Below are 25,887 nucleotides of genomic sequence, written 5' to 3' on the forward strand. Positions count from 1 at the left end.
CTCTCCAGATGCCACTCCCTCACTACATTACGTTCTATAGTTAGGCCTGGGCCAAGTCTTTGCTGCTGTGGTTCTCCAAAGTTAGAGGCCTAGATGTCTTGTCTGCTGCTGGTGGTGGAAACTGTGCCCTCCTTCAGGGACAGCGCTGCTTCTGCACCAACAAACCCAACTAGTAGAGAGGGCCCAATTTGTCTTATTTTAAAAATAGACAAATATTCATTGACAGTCATCTTCCTAAGGATGGACTTCTGGTTCTGTCCCACTCTGGCTTCTTCCTTTGATCTCTCCATTCCTTCTTATCCTCATTCTTTCAGTTTTTCCCTGCACTTTACAAGTTTCATGCGAGTTCCTTCTGAATCAAATCACTGTCATCACTATGTCCACAGTAGGACAATGGCTACCCTGGCTAGGGGAGTTACTGGGTCCCCTGTCTTCGGTCTCATCTTGCTCACTATAGCCCCTGACTATTAACTGTGTTCACAGGTTTCTCCAGGAGTGAATGGCAGCGATCACAGGATCCACTTCAGCAGATCAAGTCAAAACTCTTTTCCTGCTACATGAAGTCACCCTAATTTCTGCCCCCTTAAACTGTAGGGACAGATCCTAGCCCCACCTCCATCATCCCCCTCCCACAGAAAACAGTCAGTGAGAGATAAACCTTCCTGCACTTCTTTTTATCTGTCTTCAGGGTCTGGAATGAAGGGTTAAACATTAAAGAAGAAACCTTAGAGAAGCTGTGAAGCCCCTGTCTCGGCCTAATGATAAGCATGCCTGCCTGATAGGAAAGCCAACACAGTAAGAACGTTTGATGGCATCATTCAGAAAACTGTGGAAAACACATCCACACATAAACCTTCCTCCCAGGGTTCCTTTTCTGCCCAATAAAGCACAAGTCCCTGCACCTGGCCACAGGCTCAATCCCCAGGAGGGACTGGAGTCCTTCAGTTGCTCTGATCAGAGGACCATCTGTCCCTGGAGAGGTTTCTGTGTTCTTTCTTCTATTTCCTGCTTTCCTCCATCATTTCCAATCAAATACCTTTTTCCAGAGCTGAAAAGTCCAGCAGAGACAAGAATCCACAGGTCTCCTCCTTGAAACAACAACAGAAGGGAGACATGGAGCAGGACCAGAGGGAGCTGCACCACCTCAAGGAATGTGCGAGACCTCGTAGAACAGTAGCAATTCAGGCACAGTCGGGATATGCCACAGAGATGCCTCAGAATGTGGGTCAACAGATGATCTTCCAACTCCAGGGTCCCTCTTTTCTGTCAGAGGAGGACTTAATGCTAAGTAAGTACACCAAAGACCCCAGGCCACCACTGCTATGACCCCTTCATCACCACTGAGCTCTCCTGCCAGAGTTTCTATGGGCAGGCTAACCTTTTGTCAAGAGTCCCAGGTCCAGGAAAGGCTGGAATAGGAAGGCTTACAGATGCCCCAAATGAAACCTAAAGCCATACCCTCTTGTACACCTGCTTTCTCATGCCCCCATGTGATGCTTGCAGCCCCTGGGAAGGAGCACTCAGGAGCTATAGTGGGGAGAGGCCGGCATTCAGAGGGGCACTGAGACGGGTGAACACACGGTTCAAGCCAAATCCCGAAAGGGGTGCTTGGTGACACTGATGTTACAAAGCCAGACCTTGGATCTGGGCAGAGGTAGACTCCAGTCCTGGCTTTACCTCAATGAGCAAGTCACTTTATAACCCTCTGATTCCAGGTCTTCACCTGGGAAATGGGAGAGCAGACATTTGTCTCCCTGGTCTGTGGCAGTAAAGTAATAATCCACATTGATTATTAAACAGTCTGGTATTCAATAAATGTTCAAGAATTGTAAGGACAAGCCCCTGAAATTGCTGCTACTGTTATTGTTATAATTTGAGGAACAGAGATTAGGGGTAGGTGTGTGAACTTCAAGAACCCACTGAAGAACCATTTCTCAGCACTTGTGAGAGGGTCGTTCTCCCCTATGAGACTATGGAGAAGGGTGGAGAGTAAGTAGGTAAAACCAACCCTTGCTCCTCTGGCTCGTACCTCTGCTGCTCTGACAAACACTCAACCACTTTTCTCCTTTCCACAGGACATTCTTCCTCTTTTGTTCACTTTGGGTCCCCTATCCTGCCCTACTTCGCAGAATCACAGGGCTTATGCTTTGAATCTGGGAGACTCTCTGAAATGTCAAAAAAGAAACTTGTTAAACCTGACAAATCTGGATTCAGACGCAAAGGTAAGCTGAGCTGAGGTCTGTGGATTGGACTTCAAGTCCACATTGATGATTTTTCTTGACTGGTGAGACTCCAACTCTATGGGAACCCAGGGTGAAGGACTTAAATGGAAGCGCAGAGGAGCCATGGTGGAGTGCTAAGAGTCACAGGATAGAAATGACCCTCTGGGCTCTGCAGTGCTAAGTTGCGTTGACAGATGGGGGACTAGAACCCTGTGGATCATCAGTGAGCCAACCAATTGACACCCAGAATTCAGCTCAGAATCTGAGTAGGCACTGAAATCCCAGAGGTCACAAAGGTCTTGAAGCTCTAAGAAGGTCTCTTCCTTTGAAATGGAGCCTGTGAAAGGGGTAGGCTCCTGCCTCAGCTTCAGCCAGGTTCTTCTACTGACCCCCTTATTTCAGTCTCACTTACACAGGCCAGACCCTCACTTCTTCCCCTTCTCAGGCATCAAAGTAGCCACCTCTCTCCGGTGCACAGGGCCTAGAGAGAGAGGTTAACTTGTCCAAGCTTACAGTACATAGAAACAGTTGTGGAGCCTGAGAAATGACTTCCTCCTTCATTGTGTTGCTGCTCTGTGAAAGTCCTGCCCACACATAACCCTTGTTTTTCCCTTCAAAGTCCATTCTTACTCAACCCCACATTAAGCTTTGCAAATGTCAGCCACAGAGTCAAACTCCGTTACCCTCAGTAGTCGCCCATATTTCACCTCCTGGATGACATGGAACAAGTCACTCTATCCATCTGTATCCAGTCGTCACCATCTGAGCCTTCACGCTGCTCACAGTTTGCTCCACTGCCACCTCTATAACAAGTCCAGATCTCACATCTTTATGCTCCGCACAAGCCCACTGCACGTGGACTTTGGGAAGACTCCACTGATGGTATTGTAGCAGAGGCTACACTGTTTCCACAAGGGTTCCTCTTATTCTTCCACTAGCATTTTTCTCTTTCTTGCCCTTTCCCTCGCTGTTCCCAGCTGCCCAGTTATTCCATTTAAAGCAATTCCATTGCATCTCAAACTTCTGTGCTCAAGTTTTGTTGGCTATGAAACTGTGCCTGAGGGTAAAGATGTCCACCCACCTTAGGATGCCACTTAGTAACTGTCAGCTATTATTTGAAATATGGACCTCAGTCCTAGGACCTCCACCAGAATCTCTCTGCCTTCTGTACACTATTTCTACCTAGAAGTTTTAGAAAAAAAACTAAGAAAGATCATATGACTTAAAAGTAATATTATTAACTATGCACAGACATATTCTTGTAATTCTAGAACGGGGGAAACAGAGACAGGAGGAACCTGAGCTCAAGATAACTTGAGCTACATAGTGAGATCCTATTAAATTTAGTGCCTCAGAGGTATTAGTTGCTTGGCATGTTTTTGGAATGAAACATCTGACCAAAGCAATTTTAAAAAGAAAGGGTTTATTTGGCTCACAGATTGAGAATTCAGTACATTTTAGCAGGAAAGCCGTAACTGCAAGAGACAGAAACAGCTGCTCACATTGTGTTTTGTCGGGAAGCAGAGATGATTGCTGGTGCTCAGCTCAGTTTCTCCTTTTTATTCAGTCCAGGACTCCAGCCCTTGGACTGTTGCCACCTACAATAAAGGTGGCACCTCGGTTAGCCTAACCTATTGCTCACAAGTGTTACCTGGGACTTGTCAGCTGAGTGATTCTACATCCTATGGTGTTGATGATGTTAGCCATTGCCCCATCTCACAGGATCATTCTAAGAGTTCAGAATTTGTGTCTGAAGTACAGTGGAAACTGGGGAAGAAACTGATTCTTCACTGTTGTTTCTCCCTAGGACAGCCCTAATCAAACTTTCACTAAACTTATCCAGGCACACCCAGACCATGAGTTTCCGGGTCAAGAGTCACCCAATCTTCCAATATCAGAGGGTGTGTCTGAGAACTGGGAACCTCCTTCTAACCCATAGCACAGTAATTAAGAAACTGCTGGGATTATGTGGCTACTGGTGGAAGGTCTAATTCTCTGCTCACATGAGATGAGCTTCTTAAGGTGACACAAAGACATGAGCAAAGATCAATCCCCTGGGCAAAGTGCCAGCATAGCACCCAGGACCCGATGAACCCTCGAAAGCAGCCTAGAGGTCCTGTTCCTAGAGTCCCGCTGTTGGACTCAGTACTGCTCCTACGAAGCTCTTGGAATTAAGGACAGTGTGGTCTCAGACACAAGAACACAACTGGCTTTCTGGTCAGAGACCTGATTGACAGGAGAATCCATTACCCCAGGATTCCACATCACTGACTTTCCCAGGTGGCCAAGGGGTCATCAGATGTTTGTTGGGCACCCACCTGATGTCAGGCCTGGTACCCAGGGCTTCACGTGCACATGAATTGCACTTAAATCTTATGACACTCTTGGGAGGGAGGCTGCTAATGTTCCACCTTGGCCATAAGAAGAGCGAGGCTTAGAGAAGTGAAGGCTCACAGTTGAAGAACTGTATTCAGCCTTCACTGTCACGATTTACATTTAACACCCCTCTCTCCTTCTCTCTGACATCAAGGCAATGAAGACAGTCACACCAAAGACAGGGAAGTATAGGGTCTGGGTGCCAATGGCCTGACCTTGAGCGATACTGCTTCTCTGTGCTAGGAGATGCCACCTTTGAAATCTGAGCTACACTCAAAGAAAAGCATTCCTTCTATTGCCAGCTTGCAGTAAACTTGTAGAATCCAGGGTCTTAAAATATGACCCAGGCTTAAAGAGCAACAACTGACTTAATCAGTCCCACCACATCCCATTCAAAACGGAAAGACAGGGAAGAAGAAAACAGGAAGGACTTGAGGCGTCTATAGACACATACAAACGCAGTAACATCCATGCAGTGCAGCAACCTTAGGAATGACAATAGCAAGTGTGAAGCCACGAGGACTAAAGAGTTGCTGTAACTGAACAGCCCATGGATTAGAGGACCCTGGCAGGCAGGGTGATGGGGAAGGAGGTTCTGTATTAGATATTATCAACTGTGGAACAAAGACCAATTGAAGAGAAAGACAGTTTTCATTGATTCTAAGTCCCGATGGGATGTCTCATCTGAGATCATAAATAACGTTATAACTAATAACAACTTCATAGTAAATGCTCAATCAACATGACATGGTTTGTAACATATCAAGAGGAAATGTGGTAAACTGAGTAAAAGACTTGATAGCTGATACTGTAGGCTTTGTGGATCTCTGTCATCTGCCCAGCTCTGCTGACACAGTCTCAAAGGCATAAGATGGCAGAACAACAGACAGCCATGCTTTTCTCCAACAATGCTGTGTTCATGGACACTACATTTTCCTTTGTCTTGATGTTATACTGTAGTACTGGGCAATGCCATGGATTTTCTTACTTTTTTTCTTCAGCATCCAGAGATGGGATCCATGACATTTTCATATATATACATCATCAAAATTTGTTCTTATTTTGCTTCTGCTGTCCTCTTCTATGCCCTTCCTTCTCTTCCTACTCCCTTCCTTACCCAAAAATACCCTTCCTCCCTTCATAACACACGTGTGAGCTCTTTTACCCTTTTTTGTTCCCTCCCCCTCCCTTCAGAATTTTTCCTTTCTTTCATGGTCAGTCCTCTTACACCAAACCTTAAAATTTGAATTTCATATATTTACAAACATGAAATATTCTTCTGATTTTATCTAACTATTTATATTCATAACCACCATTCTCAGCTTTCAAAAGCAAGTGGTCAGAGAGGTTGGCAAACATTAGCCAAATATAACCAAGTACCTCTGTGACTGAGTGAGTGTGTTTCAATGAAGTTTGTTAAACCATGGTCATTAGAATATTAAAACAAATCTCATTGGAAACATTGAAGCAAGGAATTTTCTAAGGAAAACCAAGCTTAGGAAACCCAGGTTCTGCTTTTTCCCATTTTTCAGAAGAATTTTTTTTGATGGCCCCATCCTGTTCCCTCATAAATTCATGGCCTCTTTTGTTTTAATTGTTACAGTCACACACACACACACACACACACACACACGTATGTGTAAATATTCAAAGAAATATTTAAGCACAACTTCTGAGTTCACATAGTATTGCTTGTATGTATAGGATTATAGGGCTTCTCAAGACCACTTAATACTGGATAACCATTAGGACATCATCCCTGAGAAAGACTAATGCTCCTGTCAGCAGTCATTAAGTGACCACAGCTTTCATCCAGTGATGGGGTCCTGTGAGATACCTCATCCAAAATGGCATGCCAACTGTTGTCATTGGTTATGTCTCCTTTAAGCAGCCATAGTGTTGAGATATCATGAGTACAACTTCCCTGCCCTATCTTTAGACACACTCCTATAGCAGACTTCCTAGTTTTCTGGCTCTTAAATTATTTCTTTCTTCTTTCTTTCCTTGCTTCCTTCCTTCTTCCTTCCTTCCTTTCTTCCTTCCTTTCTCCCTTCCCTTCTTCTTCTCCTCCTTCTTCCTTCTCCTCCTCTTCCTCTTTCTCCTCCTCCTCTTCTTCCACAATGTTTCCTAAGTATTAAGTGTAGGGGTTGTGTAGTTGATGTATCAATTGGAGATGTTTATCTCACCAATCAACTTAACCAGATGTGACATTATATAATGGTCTCCATCTACCTCAAAAGAAGTTGATTCATGATGGGAAAGAGCTACACTTATCTGTGGGTGTAAGGACGAGTCTTTCAAATGCAGTGAGGGATTGCAATGGTTTAGTAAAATGACAGTAGCAGCGTCTCCTCTAAGATCCATGACATCACTAGCCATGTGTGGTTGGCTAGGTCTACAGTACAAGGCATTATTTCCTGTTGAGTGACTTTTAAGTCCAGTTAGAAAACTATTGATTACCACCAAGATATAAGTGCCACCATTGTACCTTGGAGATACCTTGTCATGCTGATTGTTGTAGTGCATCGGTCTCACAGCTAGGTATGTATCTTAGTTAGGGTTACTATTACTGTGATGAAACACCATTACCCCCAGAAACCCTATTGGGAGGTGCTATTCAACTTATACTTCCACATCACAATTCATCCTCAAAGGAAGCCAGGATAAGAACTCAAGCAGGACTGTGACCTGAAATTAAGAGCTGATACAGAAGCCATAGAATTGTGCTCATTGGCTTGCTCCTCTTAACTTGCTCATCCTGCTTTCTTAAAAAACACTGGATACTAACCCAGGCATGGCACCATATGTAATGTGCTGGAAACTCCCCAATCAATCACTAATTAAGAAAATGTTCCACAGGCATTTTCTTAACAGAGGCTCCCTCCTCTCTGATGACTCTATCTTTTGTAAAATTGATATAAAACTAGCCAATACAGTAAAACTATTGGTTGCTTTCCACCCTTGGCAATTCACATGGTTTCTTCCAGAACTAAGAAAGCTAGTCATCAGGGAAAAGGCTTCTGGATCAGAAAGACCTTGAATCCTCCAAGTCCTGTGTCAAAGTGTGAGATGATTTCAGCAATAACGACTTCCCTCATAATTCTAAGGGGCAAACAAGGGCAATAGCAATAGCCTCTATTATTTGAGAGACCCCTGAACTCCCTTGATTAACAACTCAAAAGAAGGCTTCTCATGCCTGTCACTAGAGGTTGTAGTAGACAGTCTGTGTCTTTGGGTTAAGCAATATTGTCCCAAAAGGAATATCTTCATTAATGTGTGTACCCATATATGTGTTCATATTTGTATGTATACACATACGCTTAGAAGTACTGTATGTAATTTAAGTACATATAAAACCATGTGATTCCCTAAATGATATTCTTAGTGTTCTTTATCCTTCCTCCCTATACTTCAATATTATCCTCCCTCCTCATACCCCCACATTTCATTTTCCCCCTTCACAGAACCTTGTCATTCTATTCCCCTCTCTAGAGCTCCTTCCTACCCCATGGTCCTTCTTCCCCTCCTGGTTTCTGCTGTGACTACAGGTTACATAATACCATCTGGAGATTTGGAGCTAAGAACCACAAGTAAGAGAGAAAGAGAGAGAACATGAGTGTGTCTTCCGAGGTCTGGCTTACCATATTTAAATTAATATTTTCTAGTTATCGATTCACTTGTCAATTTTTTTATTTCATCGATAGCACTGTAACAAATCTTGGAATCTGGAGGTTAGTCCCTCCAGCATTGGCTTACTCAGGATTCCTCTGGCTATCTGGGGTCTTTTTGGCTCCTTATAAATTTTAGGATTTTTTTCTACTTCTGTGAAGAATATTGTGGTGAAGGGGACATGGTAGCACACGTCTGTAATCCCAGTACTCAGGGAGCAGAGGCTGGCAGATCTCTGAGGGTTCAGTGCCAGCCTGGTCTGCATAGTGACCGTCTAGACAGCCAGAGCTATATAGACAATATCTATCCAAATAAAAAGAATACATACTGTAGTGGGTGCAGAGACTAAAGAAATTAAGAAATACAGATTAATTAAGAGCTGTCTATAATAATCAAACTTTTAGTCAAGTTAATTAGGTTTTTCTGATATCCAGAGATATATTTCAGTTTAGACAGATAATCTTCAACCATCCAAAGTCAAAAAGAATATTTAAATAGCCTTTAAAACATTTTAAGAACTTAAACTTTTCTCAATAGTGAGACATGTCTGCTTCTGGCAGCACCAATTACCTCAGAGAGGTTAATGAGTATTGAAGAAACTCATTATGGAATATGCCTTTATTGTGACAAGGCTAAACATTTTGGTAAGGAACTGCTCTTGCCTGGACTCCTTGATAGCATGCTGTATGAATTGGACATACAAGACCACAGAAAAGTGACTGCTGAATTTTCCAAAAGAGGGGATGGTCTTTAAGGGTTCTTGCTTTGCAGAAAGAACTGCCAGACATTCTGCAGGACACAGAGGAAAGCAAGTGACAAACTTTGCCAGTACAAGGCTGAATAGATCTTTGAATTTCCTGTTTCACTGAAATGTCTGTCAGCTATTATGGGCCTGTACGCTGAAGATAAATGCCCCAGTGTTACAGAAGAACTTTGATTGACTGTTCATCCAACAAAATGTCTCTGTCATTTCTAGAGTTTGGAAGGTGATTACAATGCACTTCCTGTTTATTTACTTAATATTATATCCTTCTGGGGTCTTTGGAGTTGAAGACTAGCTAGTTATAATTGTAGATTTCCTTAGTCACAATAAAAGATAAATTAGACATAAATGTTTAGACTCACAAAGATAGGATAGGATAGATGATAGATTTTTTCCTTAATTTGCCAAATGTAAATGGACTAAACATTGTAACAATAATTCTTGCTTGATAACCATTTTGTATATGTAATTTTACTATGTTAAAGCCAAACCTTTCTTTTTAAATAGACAGAAAACAGGAGATGATATGGGATGGCCTTCTGTATATGTACTGATTTTATTGGTTGATGAATAAAGTTGTTTTGGCCAATGGTTTAACAAAGTACAGCCAGGCATGAAATCTGAACAGAGATATAGAGAGAGAGTAGGCAGAGACAAAGAGATGCCATCTAGCTGCTGAAGGAGAAAGATGTCAGGACATTACCAGTAAGCCACACCCTTGTGGCTATACATAGATGAGTAGAAATTGGTTAATTTAAGATGTAAAGATCTAACTATGACTCTGCTTGAGTCATTGGCCAAAGAGTGTTGTAATTAAAATAAACAAGATTTGCTTTGTGTCTCAGGATGCGGGTTTATTTTAGAGAAACTTCCTTGGGCTGCTAAGTAGAAAGTATATTTTTTTGTTGTTTTGGTGGAATATTCTGTAGATATCTGTCTAGTCCATTTTATGTACAGTGTCATTTGATTGTGATGTTTCTCTGTCACTTTTTTTCCAGATGAGCTGTGTGGTAGAGAAAGTAGAGTATGAAATCACCTGTTGTTCATAGGTTATTGTCAGCCTGTGCTTTCCTTCTAGCACCACACTTTTTACAAAACTGGAACCATCAGACTTCGTTGCATGCATTTTTAGGATTGTAATGTCCTCTTGGCTAGTTGTTTCTTTGATTATAATAAAATGTTGTTATTTATCTCTCTTGATTCATTTTAGTTTGAAGTCTATTTTGTCAGGTAGGAGAGCAGCACCTGCTTGATTCCTGGTCCATTTGCTAGGCATACTGTTTCCATCCTTTCTCTTTAAGGTGCTGCCTATCTTTAAAGCCAAGATAAGTAATTAGACACAACAGAAAGACAGGTTTCCTTTCTTAGTCCATCAAGTTGGCCTTTTATGAGAGAATAGATGTCAGTAAGTCTGTTGAAGTTACTATTGAAAGCTATGTATGTTGATCTAGTAAATCTGTTTTTGGTCCTCTTATTCACATTGTGTGTTTCAGTAATAATGTTTTCCTTCTACTGTCTCTTAATTATGATTATTATTCTCTTCAGTAGAAGTATTGACTCCAGTATTCTCTACAGGGATGGATTGGTGGATGTGAATTATTTTAACCTGTTTGTACTGTGGAAAGTTTTTCTTTCTACTTCAACTATGACAGATGGTTTGATTGGGAACAGTAAGACAAAGCTGATATCCACCACTTTTAAAATATGGAGTGCATTGCTCTAGGATATTCTGGCTTTCAGAGTTTCCATGGAACAATCAGCTGTTATTCTGATATGTTTGCCTTTATATTTGACTAGAGTTGTTTTGTTTTGTTTTTTGTTATAGCTTTTAATACCCTCTCTTTGCTTTGAATATTTAGTGTTCTAACAATAATACATCATGGGAAACTTTTTTCCATATCCATTCTATATGTAATATCTGTGCTTCTTGTGTCTATACAGGCTTTTTTTTTCTAATTTGGGGGAAGTTTTCTTCTATCATCTTTTTAAGATCTTGTCTGTGCATTGACTTGGGAGTCTTCTCCTTCATCTATGCCTATAAATAGAAGATTTGGTCTTTTCAAAGTAAACCAAACTTCTACAAGTTCATCCAGTTTTTTGCTAATTTCTTTCTTTCTTTGTTGCAATTTTTAAATATCCTTTGCTTATGTGATCTAATTCCTCTACTTAGCTTTGAATGTTTATATTCTGTTGTCTATTGATCCATTCTACTTGTAAGACTTTTCTGTGAATTTTCTAATTGGGATATCAATGTTTTCAATTTCATCTACTTTTCACCTTGAGTTGTCTTCAATATTTCTATCTGAATTTTTGAATTCAGTTTCATTTAGCTTTGTGTTTTCTTGCTCAACACTCAGGTATTTATTCTCTTTGGGTTCATTCTCTTTAAGTTCATTGATCTAGTTGTTCCTGACTTCTTTAAACTCATTAATTCATTGAGGTTTATGATTGTTCAACTAAATTCTTTGTCCTAGGGTTCATCTAGGTAATTTTCACTGGAGGACATGTTTGTGGGACCATTGAATTGAGTGAGAACAAATACTGTCTTGACCTTTCACCTTGCTATTGCAATGACTACTCGCCATATAGGCTTCTTTTATTGGTTCTTTTTCTAATATGAATATAGAAGGTTGGTATTACTACAGGATGTGCTACCCTACCTCAACCTGGAGTTTAGGAAGTGTGCAGGTGGACCTCATAAGCCTGGACTAGTACCAGGTCTGGGGATTGGGAAAGGCACAGTCAGCAAAGGGTCAGGCAGGCTCACCAGGCTGGATCTAAGCACATGATGTGTGTGCCAAGATGAGCCTGAAGGATGGATGTGATGTTAGCAGCCATGGGTTGATGAGCAAAAATGGGGTGGCTGTCCCAGGGAGCACACAGAAACGCATGTAGCTTACCTGTGTCTCGGTACCGCATGCTTGGGCTAAAGGATTCCTGGTGGAGAAGAGTCTGTGGCTAGTGAGTCCTAAAGGAAGGAAAATAAACCAGGATTTGTTTGGTTTTTGTTTTCATTTTTTTAAAGACTCTGAATCCAATTAGTGCTGCCTGATAGAATAATTACTGACCTTGTTCAGTTGGTCTTGTGCAAGTCATGCACAAGCAGCTACAGCTGTAGTGAGTTCACAGTGTAACAGCCGTGTAACATCCAGAAAAACATCTTTTTTGTTGTGAAATTTAGATTTTTTTTCATTTGAAAATATTTTCTTTTCATTTTACATTCCAATCCCAGTTTCCCTTTCCTTTCCTTCTCCAGCTTCCTCCACCTCCCCCATGCCACCCCATATCTTCTCCTCAGAAGGAGTAAAACCTCCCTTGGGGAGTCAACAAAGTCTGGCATACCAAGTTGAGGCAGGACAAAGCCCCCCATATCAAGGCTGAGTAAGGTACCCCTTCCTCAGGAATGGGTTCCACAAAGCCACTTCATATAACCAGTATAAGTCCTGGTCCCACTGCCAGAAGGGTCCCAAACACATCAAGCCATGTAGATGTCACCCTCATTAAGAGGGCCTAGTTTGGTCCCATACAGGTTCAGCAGCTAGCAGTGCAGAACTCCTGAGTTCACACCAACTCTGGTCGGTTGCCTCTGTGATTTTCTCCATCATGATCTTAACCTCCCTTGCTCATATGACCCCTCCTCTGCCTCTTCAACTAAAGTCCAGGAGCTCAGCCCAGTTGTGGATCACAGTAGCTGCTTCCATAAGTTACCGTATGTAGGTTCTATGATGACAGAGTATACACTAATCTGATTACAGGGGAAGGCCAGTTCGGGCACCGTCTCCTCTGTTGCTAGGAGTCTTACCTGGGGTCATCCTTGTGGATTCCTGGGAATTTCCCAAGCATCAGATTTCTCCCCAAACCCATATTGGTTCTCAATACCAAGATATTTCTTCCATTGTTCTCCTTCTCTATCCTTCCCCCCATTCTTCCATCTCAATCCCTCATGTTCCCCCATCCCATCCACTCACTTCTATCTCCCCCTTTCAGTTTACCCAGGAGATCTCAGCCATTTTCCATTCCTGGAGCCCTCCATGAGTGTCCTTTTGGGGGTCCTCTTTGTTTCCTAGCTTCTCTGGTGTTATGGATTATAGCCTGCTTATCCTCTTGCTCTGCATTCAAGAGTGACATTATACCACGTTTCTCTTTCTGGATCTGTGATGGAGGAAGGTCATTGGCCAATAAAGAAACTGCTTGGCCCTGTGGGTGGAGTAAACAGAACAAAATGCTGGGAGGAAGAGGAAGTGAGGTCAGAGTCTCGACAGCTCTCATCTCGGGAGCAGACGCCTGAGAGAGACGCCATGCCCCGCTCCCGGGATGAAGCTCCGACCCAGGATGGACTAGGCTAGAATCTTCCCGGTAAGACCGGTTCTCACAGATTATTAGAGATGGGTTGATCGGGATGTGAGAATTAGCCTGTAAGTGCTAGAGCTAAAGGGCCAAGCAGTGCTTAAAAGAATACATTGTCTGTGTAATTATTTTGGGGCATAAGCTAGCCGAGCAGGCGGCCGGGGTGCTGGGAATGCAGCCCCGCCGCCTCTATTACTACAGATCTGGGTTAACTCAGGAAGATTTTTTTTCTAGTTCCATTCATTTGCCTATAAATTTCATGATATCATTTTTGCTTACTGCTAAATAATACTCTATTGTGTTAATATACCACCTTTTCCCTCTCCATTCTTTGACTAAGGGGTTTCAAGGTTGTTTCCAGGTTCTGGCTATTATGAATAATGCTGCTAGGAACATGGTTGAGCAAACCTTGTGGTATGATTGAGCATCTTTCGGGTTGATGCCCAATGGTGGTATTGCTGAATCTTGAGGTAGATTCCTTCCCAATTTTCTGAGAAATTGCTGTACTGATTACTAGAATGCTTGTGAAAGTTTGTACTTCCATGATCAGTAGAGGACTGTTCTCCTTCTCCACATCCCCTCCAACATAAGCTGTCATCAATGGTTTTGATCTTAGCCATTCTGACAGTTGTAAGATGGTATTTCAGAATCATTTTAATTTGCATTTTCCTGATAATTAAGGATGTTAAGCATTTTCTTAAGTGTCTTTTTAGCCATTTTAGATTCTTCTGTTGAAAATTCTGTTTAGCTCTTTACCACATTTTTAATTGGATTATTTGGTATTTTGATGGCTGATTTCTTGAGTTCTTTATGTATTTTGGAGATCAGTTCTCTGTCAGATGTGTGGTTGATGAAGCTCTTTTCCCATTCTGTAGGCAGGCGTGTTGTATTGTTGACCATGTCCTTTACCTTACAGAAGCTTCTCAGTTTCAGGAGCTTCTATTTCTTAATTGTTGCTCTCAGTGTCTGTGCTACTGGAAATATATTTAGGAAGTGGTCTCCTTTGCTAATGCATTCAAGGCTACTTTCTGCCTTCTCTTCTATCAGGTCCAGGGTGGGTAGATTTATGTTGAGGTCTTTGATCTACTTGGACTTGAGTTTTGTGCATGGGAATAGATATGGTTCTATTTGCATTCTTCTGTGTGTAGACATCCAGTTATGCCAGTGCCATTTGGTTTTAGAAAAACACAGCACCTCTTCCTGTCCTCCAGCTCATTCATTCTTTCTGTCTCTTCTTTTGCAATGTTCCAAGAGCCTTGGTGACTCCATTTAGATATCCCACTTAGAGCCAAGCACTCAACAGACACTTACCCAGCATTTTAACAGTGAGTCTCTACATTAATTACTGCCCCCTGCAGAGAGAAGCTTCTCTGGACAAGAAGGAGTGTAGAGGGAAATCCTGCAGAGCATTGCAGCTGCCTTGAATTACTGAGTATTAGCATCTGGGCTTTGAACTAATTTCCTGGCTGTCATCTTTTGTTATGGCTGCCTTCTGTCAGAAGTGTTTGAATTTTATCTGAATTCTTCCTGAAGACTTCACAGCCTCTGCAAAATTTGGATGGAAATTTTGTTGGAAAAAACTTGGAAAACCAAGATACCATGTGACTAAGGATTGCTTTGGATTGTTTCCTAAAGGGAGCCACAGATAAGAGGTTTTAGTATTTAGAAATGGACTAGCTCTAGGTGTAAATTGTATTAACAATTTAAAAAGGTCTTTTGCATAGCAATGGTAATCAGTTCACCAGAAACTGGATCCCCTGCTGCTTGTAACCAAAAGGGATCCTAAAGTGACCCTGTTTTCTTCCAGGGACCTGCACAAAACCAAACACTTACATTTGAGAGAAACATTAATCTATGAGTCTAAGCACAAATATTCAGAAGTCAGTTTAACACTATGTCCATTTACCAAAATACCACTAGATCTTTCCCTAGTGGCTGTAACATCCTGAACCATAGGATTTAGATCATGGTACCAATTCCCTCCTGTAGAGTTCAAATTTAAGCAGAAATTCTTCAAATCTAATCAGAAGGCAGATGGTTTATAACCCTCATGTCATTGTTGCATAAATAAGCATGTCTTTCCCGGTGGGTTAGTATTATAGCATTCAGAATCACCACGAGATAATATCATTGATGGTTTTCTACCCCAGTGTCCTCATATCATCTGCTAGTACTATGAAAGTTACTCAGGGTGTAAGAAGTTTCATGTCTGTTCCAACTTGGAATCTCTAAGTTCTATAACAAAAGTTTTTTGTGTCTTCAGCAATAGGAACTTAATCTGGGTTCTGGCCAACTACCAAGAGCAACAGCAACAAGTTTTAATTGTTTCAGAGTCCCTGCATCCTCCCTGACCAGTATGAGGAAAGCACTGTGTACCCATTGCTCACTAGCCTGCATTTATTTAAGTTATGTATCTATAATCTAATTTTAAATTTTTATTTAATAACATTTTTGTTATAGACACAGATCACAGTTTTCCCTTTCTCCTCTCCACATGTTCCTACCACCTAACTCTCTCCCACACCCTTTCACCTCTATCCTCTTCCCCATCCACTTCTCCTCCCTCTCCATTTAGAGAGGGGCAGGCCCTCCCATGAGCTTGAACAAAGAATGACACATCATGGGACCAACCTAGGCCCTGTGCATGTGTGTGACAGTTGTGTAGCTTGGTCTCTGTGTAAGGTCCCCAGCAGTGAGATCAGAATCTGTCCCTGGTGCTTAGCTGACTTTTGGTAACCTGTTCCCCATGCTGAATTACTTTGCCCAGGCTTGACTCAAAGGGAGGAGCTCAATTCTGCCTTAATTTAATGTGCCATGCTTGTTTACCTATATTTTTTATTAGCTTACAAAGTGGTGAGTTGCCATAGGATCTTCCATACATTGTTAGCTTTGGTTTGTCCATCCCCACCCACTCCTCTCCTCTGTCACCAATTCCTGTCCTCACTTCAACCTTGAGCCACTTAAGCCTCAAACATTTTCACATCAAAAGGGTTCTATTCTCTCTTAACCCCTTAAGATCTTTTAACCTATCCATCTCCTAGGCTCATCATACTTTTCCTGATGTTTAGAGACATTCCAGATAAGTCTGACATGGTCCCACCTCTAGATAAAAAGTTACAGGCAATTGATGGTTATTGACAGAGGGAGATTCAGTCTTCTCCAGAGATAAGTCCCTTGTAGTTTTCCAATCTCAAGTGTTCAGCATTATATACATAAGAGCAACACGAAGTAGACTGAGCCTGTATGTAATTATGTATTTTGGAGGTATGCAGCAATAATTAAAATAGAAAATGTGAATTTGAGAGGGAAGGAGGAGACACAAGAGGAGCTAGAAAGGAGACTAAAAAGGCTGAAATGATATAGAAATGATATGGACATAAGAAATTCTCAAGATTTATTTAAAAGAAACTTTAAAGATAGCAAATTAAACACTCATATCTAGATAGATAGATAGATAGATAGATAGATCATATGCAGAATATATAACATATGATGTATGATCCGAAAATGTGTCATTTGTATTTCTGGGCATGATTACCTCACTTAGTAAGATATTTCCCATTTTCATCCATTTCCCGTGGATTTTTTTATTGGATTTTTCTTCTTTTTCTGTGTATTGTGATGTGCATATATGTGTGTAGCATCTTTATGTGTATTCAGGCATACTTACTTGGGGGTTTGCAGTGTATGTGCTTGTGAGCACCCTAAATTGAAGTCTGAAATCTTAATCAGTTGCTCTCCCATATTCAGTGGTTTGTCAATGGAGCAAGTCTAGCTAGCCCTCTTACTGTGTGGATCCCTTGACTCAACTTTCTGAGCCTTGAATAACAGGGGCCACATTGCAAGTGCAGTGTGTACAGGGATTCTTGGGATCTGTATCTAGTTCATAATTTTTTTAACAACATTAACTTTCAGCCCCAGATGTTCTTAAAGTGTGACTTTTTAAAGAACTGAAGAAGAATTAGATGTGTGCATGGTAACAGATACATTCCAGCTGGAAGGTCTTGGAGAATATAGCCTAGGAAGAGCTGAGTCCTCTCTTAACACCTTAGGAGGACATGGTCTGAGCCAGGCAGACCTTGACCACAGACCTTAGTGGGCAGCCTGCTGCACCTGGAAGATGTTAGAAGTCTTCCTACAGAAGACAATGGGAGCGGATCTATAGATCCGGATTTCAGAGGCAAGTTGGCCAAAGTTGGTCAGTCTCTCAAGACCTGATTGTGTGAAGTGATGCATGCATTCTGTGCTCTCACCAAATTTTCTGCAGCACCTTGGCCAAGGCAGGATGGGGGAAGCCTGCAAAGTGTGCTGTGCACATAGTGGAACAGTCACATCAAGAACAAATGTGTTTGTTTTCCATTGTCAGGACAGAAAACAGAGACTGAGTAACTTTTGTTATTCTTGTTGTTTATTTGTTTGTGTAATTGATTGACTGACTGATTGATTGTAGACCAAGATGCTTCCAACTCACCATATAAAAATGGTGGCCTTGTAATCAGGATTCTCCAGCCTGTCTTATGAGTGATGAATTAAAGGATTCTTTTCTTTAGAACTTGTATGTCTAACTACACTCTGGAGTCTAGAAGTTCAAGAGTAGAGACTGTGAGTGCTCAGCTTAAGGAAAAGGTATACAGGCAACCAGGTGCCTGCAGGACAGAAAAGGAACCCCAGTCTACAACAACTTGCCTATTCTTAGAAGAAAAGAATTGGTTAACTATTAAGGGGCCACTCCCATGACTCCAAACGTTTACACTAGATAACTTGTCCATGTACTACTACACTGGCAAGTGAATTTCAATACTAGTTTCAGTGGAAACTAAAGACATCCAAACAGTAGTCACAAACAAGGCTTGTTGTTACCAATATCGGGAAGGCAATATAAAATATGCCTGGAGTTGCCAGGCCTAGAGACAGGGGACCAAGTAGACGTCCTGAAACATAGACTCTAAGGCATCCTAAGACCATCCCATCGGACCCAAAATCTCAGGACTTACAGAATAATGTTGTCAGTACTAAAATGGTGGGGGCCAATGGGATAATATCAAAAACAGACATTAACTCCACGGTCTGTAATCTCCCCAGTACTCCATGGCCTCCTACAGGAGAGACTACAGGCCCCAAATTACAAATGGGAAAGCTGAGCTCAGTGGAGCTACTGGATCCCAGAGACAGAATGAGAACAGAGTTGTGTCTGTGAACTCACCCTTTACACTCAGCCTCAAGAGCAGGTCTGGCCCAGAGTAAGACATCAATAAATATCTGAAGTATGAGTGAATATCATACACCATTATTGTTATTATTATTATTATTATTATTAGTAGTAGTAGTAGTAGTAGTAGTAAAGAGAAGACCTGAACTAGATTCTTCTGCTCTAAAGCTCACATTCTTGACACCCAAAATCCGTATCCAGTATGTTGTACAGCTTAGAGAGGTGCCATAGTTGTTGAAGGGTGGAAAGAACAAAACAAAGAATAAACAACTCTAATGTATTCCTTTATGCTCCATCTTTCTCTCCATTATTTATTAAACATTTCAGAAATACATCAAAGCGAAGGAAGAGAAAACTTTTACCCCACACAGACCTGGAAAACAAATGATTTGCTGCAAAATTTCACACAGCTACTACTTCTACAAAAACCTTGCCCAAGAAGCTGGGAAACCTTGCTTTGGAAAATACGGCATAAATATAAAAGAGAGGAAAGAAAACATCTGATTGAGATCCAAGACTTATTTTGCCCAAGCCCAGATACCCAGAAAGAGCCTCAACTTGTTGTATTAGAGGGGGCTGCTGGGACTGGAAAGTCAACACTGGCCAGGCAGGTGAGAAGAGCATGGGAGGAAGGCCACCTCTATAGGGATCGCTTCCAGCATGTCTTCTACTTCAGCTGCAGAGAGCTGGCCCAGTGCAAGCAGCTGAGTCTGGCTGAGCTCATAGCAAAAGACCAGACTGTGCCTATAGCTCCCATCAGGGAGATCCTGTCTCACCCTGAGAAGCTGCTCTTCATCCTGGATGGCATAGATGAGCCAGCATGGGTCTTGGAAGATAAGAATCCCAAGTTCTGTCTGCACTGGAGCCAGACACAACCTGTGCACACACTGCTGGGCAGTTTGCTGGGGAAATCTGTCCTGCCTCAGGCTTCCTTGCTGCTCACAGCTCGAACCATAGTTCTGAAGAAGCTCATTCCTTCCTTGAGGCAGCCACGTTGGGTGGAAGTCCTGGGCTTCTCTAAGTCTGGACGGAAGAAATACATCTACAAATATTTCAGAGAGAAAAGAGAAGCAATGGCAGCTTTTAACTTGGTTAAATCAAACCCAGTTCTCTCAACACTGTGTGTGGTACCCTGGGTGTCCTGGCTGGTCTGCACCTGCCTGAAGCAGCAGATGGATCGGGGAGAAGACCTCTCACTGACCTCACAGACCACCACAGAGCTCTACCTGAAATACCTTTCCCAGGCTCTCTCAGGTTATGCCCTGAGGAACCAGCTCAGAGCACTCTGCTCACTGGCTGCTGAGGGAATCTGTCAAAGAAGGACCTTCTTCAGTAAGAGAGATTTTTGGATCCAAAGATTGGATGATGATGACATTGCCACTTTCTTGAAGATTGGCATCCTTCAAAAGCAGCCCGGATCTCTGAGTTACAGCTTTGCCCACTTGTATCTCCAGGAGTTATTTGCAGCAATGTTCTATGTCTTGGAGAATAATGTGCCAAGACATGGTTATATGAATGTCTACAGAACTGTGGAAGCACTAAAGGAAGTCTATGGAAGACATGACCTGTTTGAGGCACCCACTGTGCGCTTCCTATTTGGTCTTTCAAGTAAAAGAGGAATAAGAGAAATGCAGAAGATCTTTGCCTGCAGTTTGCTTCAGGAGACAGGGTTGTACCTACAACGGCACATCCTAAAGGAAACCCAACACCATCAACCAGATACTCTGGGTTTACTCCATTGTCTGTATGAGACTCAGGATGGGGGCCTCCTGACAGATGTATTGCACATTTTTCAGGGAACAAGGGTGCATGCCTCAGTAGATATGCTACACCCAATGTTCCAGACAAACATTAACCACTTGGTGGTCCAGACAGACGTGGAGCTCATGGTGGTCACTTTCTGCATTAAGTTCTGCCGCCATGTGAAAAGGCTTCAGCTGAACGCTTGTGGACAAGAGGGACACACGCTGGCGGCCCCAAGTATGGTTCTGTGAGTATCCAGACACAGCCCTCTCTCCAGCTTCCCTGTGGATTGCATGAGCACACATGTTCTGAGCACCAGAAGCACTCTTAGTTGGTTTCAGGTCATCAGGATCCAGGTCATCGGTGAGATCTAAGTGCTGAATCGGAACACATTTCTCTGTTTGCCTCTGTGTGCCTAATTATGCAACTGAGGTATGAGCTTGGTAAGGATCACCCACCTTCTCTGATTCAAATCCTCTTCACCCTTCACAAGGTTCAAATGACCCACAGTTACTGGTCCTCTCGCTCATCATGCTTTCTCTCTGAGAGAAACCTCATCCAACTCCTGCAGGCACCATCTTCTCTCCCCATGACAAGTACATTGGACCTGAGGTCTTCCCACCCCAGAAGGCGTATGCATTAGAGTTCCTACATTTTTCCTGATCAGATGCTTTTCTTATACGTGTCAGTGAAGGCAGCATGAGCCTGACACTCAGCTTGAGGGTGTCCTAATGTCCACCAATCCCAGCAGCAATGCAGACCTTGTATTCCAGGGTTTCCTTTGAATGTGCAGAAGTGGTAAACCAGTTTCAGTAGGTGTCTCTCTCCTCTTTAGATGATTAGTTAAGCATTGATTTTATACCAGGGCCTGTCAATCAGTAGCAAGAGGAGAAATACAGTTTTTCTCCCAAGGATTCAAAACTGAAAGAGAAGAAAGCCAACTACTCTAATTACACAGGGTGTAACTGTTGAAATAATCAGAAACAACAGTAATCTAGAGTTGAGGACTTTGACTCCAAGTTGAAAACACAGCAAGAGCCCATGTGAAAAATAAACAGCTTAAAAGTAGTGGAGCAAAGGCTAGAGAACAGGAAGAGGATGAGGAGAGGAGGGAAAACTGGTCAAAGAAAACAAATGTTATTAAACAGTGTTATATACATATAGAAGTTCCCTCAAAGACTCTAATTTTGTATTAATAGGATGGAATAATAAAAACATACTTGCTGTAGAAGACTGAGGATTTATCAGTTATCAAAACAACAGAAAATTAGTATCCTACAGAATTCCATTTCTTAGAGAGCAGCACTAAATATTGTGTTAACTGAGCTTGATTGGGTACACGTCATCCCAAACTCAGAAGGCTGACACAAGAAGGTCAGAAGTCCCAGTCTGGCCTGGGCTATATAGTGTAATGTTGTCTCAAAATGTCATTGACTAAGGATGTTACTCATTTGGTACAGAGATTGCCCACTCTGTTGGATAATTTTCTGTTGCTGTGAAAAGCACCATGGCCAAGGCAACTTATAGTAGAGTTTATCTGGGCTTCTGTCCAGAGGGATCAGGGTCCATCCTGGCAGAGGGAAAGGATGTGACTGGAGCAGCAGCTGAGAGCTTATTTCTTGAACCACAAGCAGGAAACACAAAGAATGTACTGGGTGTGACTCAGGGCCTTGAAATCTTCAATCCTATCCCCAATGATGTATTTCCTCCCACAAAGCCACACCTCCTAAGCCTCTACAAAGAGAGTTCAGGATCAAGCATTCAAATTTGCATGTCTAGGTGACCTGTCATTCAAAACACCTCACCTAATAAGCAAGACCCTAGGTTTGATCAACAGCATGAAAGAAGGAATATGACACCCCCTTTTACCTTTTGTGTATATAATTTTCTATGGGATTCCTGAGCCACACAGTTTCTGTTATCTTATATTCACGTTTATTTTCTTAATGAAACAGGACTCTTCTCTGGTACTGAAAGTCAAGTACAACACCATTCTGAATTATCTTCTGATATTGCCTAGAGAGACTATCTTAGTGAAATGAGTTTTTCCTGCTCTTGGCCAGTATAAGTTGCTTCTAAGTGTATGGTTATAAAGAAGTGAGCCTTGAAGGACCTTGATACAGATGATGGAAATAGAAGTGGCTTGGTGTGGAGCTTCAGAAGAATTCCAATTATGTACAGAGACAAGATAGGGTCAGAGAAACAAGGAACATCAGCCTGCTTACAGGGACAGTGGCCTTCAGAGCCTGGGGACAACTCCATGGGATAGGGAGAGGCTTTGACTAATATTTTTTTTTATTTTTTAATTTATTTATTTATTAAGGATTTCTGCCTCGTCCCCACAACCGCTTCCCATTTCCCTCCCCCTCCCCCAATCAAGTCCCCCTCCCTCATCTGCTTGAAGAGCAATCAGGGTTCCCTGACCTGTGGGAAGCCCAAGGACTGCCCACCTCTATCCAGGTCTCGTAAGGTGTGCATTCAAACTGCCTAGGCTCCCACAAAGCCAGTACGTGCAGTAGGGTCAAAAACCCACTGCAATTGTTCTTGAATTCTCAGTATTCCTCATTGTCTGCTATGTTCAGCTAGTCCGGATTTATCCCATGCTTTTTCAGACCTAGGCCAGCTGGCCTTGGTGAGATCCCAATAGAACATCCCCATTGTCTTAGTGTGTGGGTGCACCCCTCGTGGTCCTGAGTTCCTTGCTCGTGCTCCGTCTCCTTCTGCTCCTGATTTGGACCTTGAGATTTCTGTCCGGTGCTCCCGTGTGGGTCACTGTCTCTGTCTCCTTTCATCGCCTGATGAAGGTTAATATTCCTGAGGATGCCTATGTGTTTGTCTTTGGATTCACCTTATTTAGCTTCTCTAGGAACATGAATTATAAGCTCAATGTCCTTTATTTATGGCTAGAAACCAAATATGAGTGAGTACATCCCATGTTCCTCTTTTTGGGTCTGGCTTACCTCACTCAGGATAGTGCTTTCTATTTCCATCCATTTGTATGCAAAATTCAAGAAGTCCTTGTTTTTTACTGCTGAGTAATACTCTAATATGTATATATTCCATACTTTCTTCATCCATTCTTCCGTTGAAGGGCATCTAGGTTGTTTCCAGGTTCTGGCTATTACAAACAATGCTGCCATGAACATAGTTGAGCATATACTTTTGTTGTATGATAGGGCCTCTCTTGGGTATATTCCCAAGAGTGGTATTGCTGGATCCAGGGGTAGGTTGATCCCGAATTTCCTGAGAAACCGAAACACTGCTTTCCAGAGTGGTTGCACAAGTTTGCATTCCCACCAGCAATGGGTGAGTGTACCCCTTTCTCCACAACCTCTCCAGCAAAGGCTATCATTGGTGTTTTTTATTTTAGCCATTCTGACAGGTGTAAGGTGGTATCTTAAAGTTGTCTTGATTTGCATTTCCCTGATCGCTAAGGAAGTTGAGCATGACCTTAAGTGTCTTTTGGCCATTTGAAGTTCTTCTGTTGAGAATTCTCTGTTCAGCTCAGTGCCCCATTTTATAATTGGGTTGATTAGCCTTTTACGGTCTAGTTTCTTGAGTTCTTTATATATTTTGGAGATCAAACCTTTGTCAGTTGCAGGGTTGGTGAAGATCTTCTCCCAGTCAGTGGGTTGTCTTTTTGTCTTAGTGACAGTGTCCTTTGCTTTACAGAAGCTTCTCAGCCTCAGGAAGTCCCATTTATTCAATGACGCCCTTAGTGTCTGTGCTGCTGGGGTTATACATAGGAAGTGGTCTCCTGTGCCCATGTGCTGTAGAGTACTTCCCACTTTCTCTTCTATCAGGTTCAGTGTGTTCGGACTGATATTGAGGTCTTTAATCCATTTGGATTTGAGTTTTGTGCATGGTGATAGATATGGATCTATTTTCATTCTTCTACAGATTGACATCCAGTTTTGCCAGCACCATTTGTTGAAGATGCTCTCTTTTTTCCATTGTATACTTTTAGCTCCTTTATCGAAGATCAGGTGTTCATAGGTTTGTGGGTTAATGTCAGGGTCTTCTATTCGATTCCATTGGTCGACTTCTCTGTTTTTATGCCAATACCAAGCTGTTTTCAATATTGTAGCTCTGTAATAGAGTTTGAAGTCAGGGATGGTAATGCCTCCAGACAATCCTTTATTGTATAAGATTGTTTTGGCTATCCTGGGTTTTTTGTTTTCCATATAAAGTTGATTATTGTCTTCTCCAGATCAGTGAAGAATTTTGGTGGGATTTTGATGGGGATTGCATTGAATCTATAGATTGCTTTTGGTAGAATTGCCATTTTTACTATGTTGGTCCTCCCAATCCAAGAGCAAGGGAGGTCTTTCCATTTTCTGGTGTCTTCTTCAATTTCTTTCTTCAAAGACTTATAGTTCTTGTCAAGTAGATCTTTCACTTCCTTGGTCAGGGTTACCCCAAGGTATTTTATGCTATTTGTGGCTATCGTGAAAGGTGATGCTTCTCTGATTTCCCTCTCTGCTTCCTTATCCTTAGTGTATAGGAAGGCAACTGATTTTTTGGAGTTGATCTTGTATCCTGCCACGTTACTAAAGCTGTTTATCAGCTGTAGGAGTTCTTTGGTAGAATTTTTGGGGTCGCTTATGTACACTATCATATCATCTGCAAATAACGAAAGCTTAACTTCTTCCTTTCCAATACGAATCCCCTTGATCTCCTTATGTTGTCTTATTGCTATTGCTAGAATTTCAAGCACTATATTGAAGAGGTATGGAGAGAGTGGACATCCTTGTCGTGTTCCTGATTTTAGTGGGATGGCTTTGAGTTTTTCTCCGTTTAATTTAATGTTAGCTGTTGGCTTGTTGTAAATAGCTTTTATTATATTTAGGTAGGACCCTTGTATCCCTATTCTCTCCAAGACCTTTATCATAAAGGGGTGTTGAATTTTGTCGAATGCTTTTTCCGCATCTAGTGAAATGATCATATGGTTTTTTTCTTTCAGTTTATTTATATGGTGGATTACATTGATAGATTTGCGTATGTTGAACCAGCCCTGCATCTCTGGGATGAAGCCTACTTGATCATAATGGATAATTTTTCTTATGTGTTCTTGGATTCGGTTTGCCAGTATTTTATTGAAAATTTTTGCGTCGATGTTCATGAGTGAGATCGCTCTGTAATTCTCTTTCTTGGTTGGGTCTTTTTGTGGTTTTGGTATCAGGGTAACTGTAGCTTCATAAAAGGAATTTGGCAATGACTCTTCTGATTCTATATTGTGAAATACATTAAGGAGTATAGGTATTAGTTCTTCTTGGAAGTTCTGGTAGAATTCTGCATTGAAACCATCTGGTCCTGGGCTTTTTTTCGAAGGGAGATTTTGATAACCATTTCTAATTCTTCGCGAGAGACCAGTCTATTTAGATCATTCACCTGGTCTTGGTTTAGCTTTGGTATATGATACTTATTTAAAAAAATGTCCATTTCTTTTGTATTTTCCAGTTTTGTGGCATACAGGCTTTTGTAGTAAGATCTAATGATTCTCTGAATTTCCTCTGTGTCTGTGGTTATGTCCCCCTTTTCATTTCTGATCTTATTTA

At 41.9% G+C, this 25,887-nt stretch overlaps 1 protein-coding gene across 1 annotated transcript in view; it reads left to right on the forward strand.

Moving 5' to 3' along the window:
- Nucleotides 1-1,099: 1,099 nt before the first annotated feature.
- LOC121456308 (NACHT, LRR and PYD domains-containing protein 1a-like) overlaps nucleotides 1,100-25,887 on the forward strand; it is a 64,228-nt gene continuing 39,440 nt past the window's right edge. The window contains exons 1-3 of the mRNA XM_041664371.1: nucleotides 1,100-1,288; nucleotides 2,076-2,222; nucleotides 18,914-20,576. Of these exons, the coding sequence (XP_041520305.1) occupies nucleotides 1,114-1,288; nucleotides 2,076-2,222; nucleotides 18,914-20,576 (1,985 nt within the window). The 5' untranslated portion in view covers nucleotides 1,100-1,113. The remainder of the gene's footprint in view (nucleotides 1,289-2,075; nucleotides 2,223-18,913; nucleotides 20,577-25,887) is intronic.

This window comes from Microtus oregoni, unplaced genomic scaffold, assembly GCF_018167655.1.
Source record: "Microtus oregoni isolate MIOR12 unplaced genomic scaffold, Mior012 000015F_ref0000493, whole genome shotgun sequence".
In the NCBI taxonomy this organism is placed as follows: domain Eukaryota; kingdom Metazoa; phylum Chordata; class Mammalia; order Rodentia; family Cricetidae; genus Microtus; species Microtus oregoni.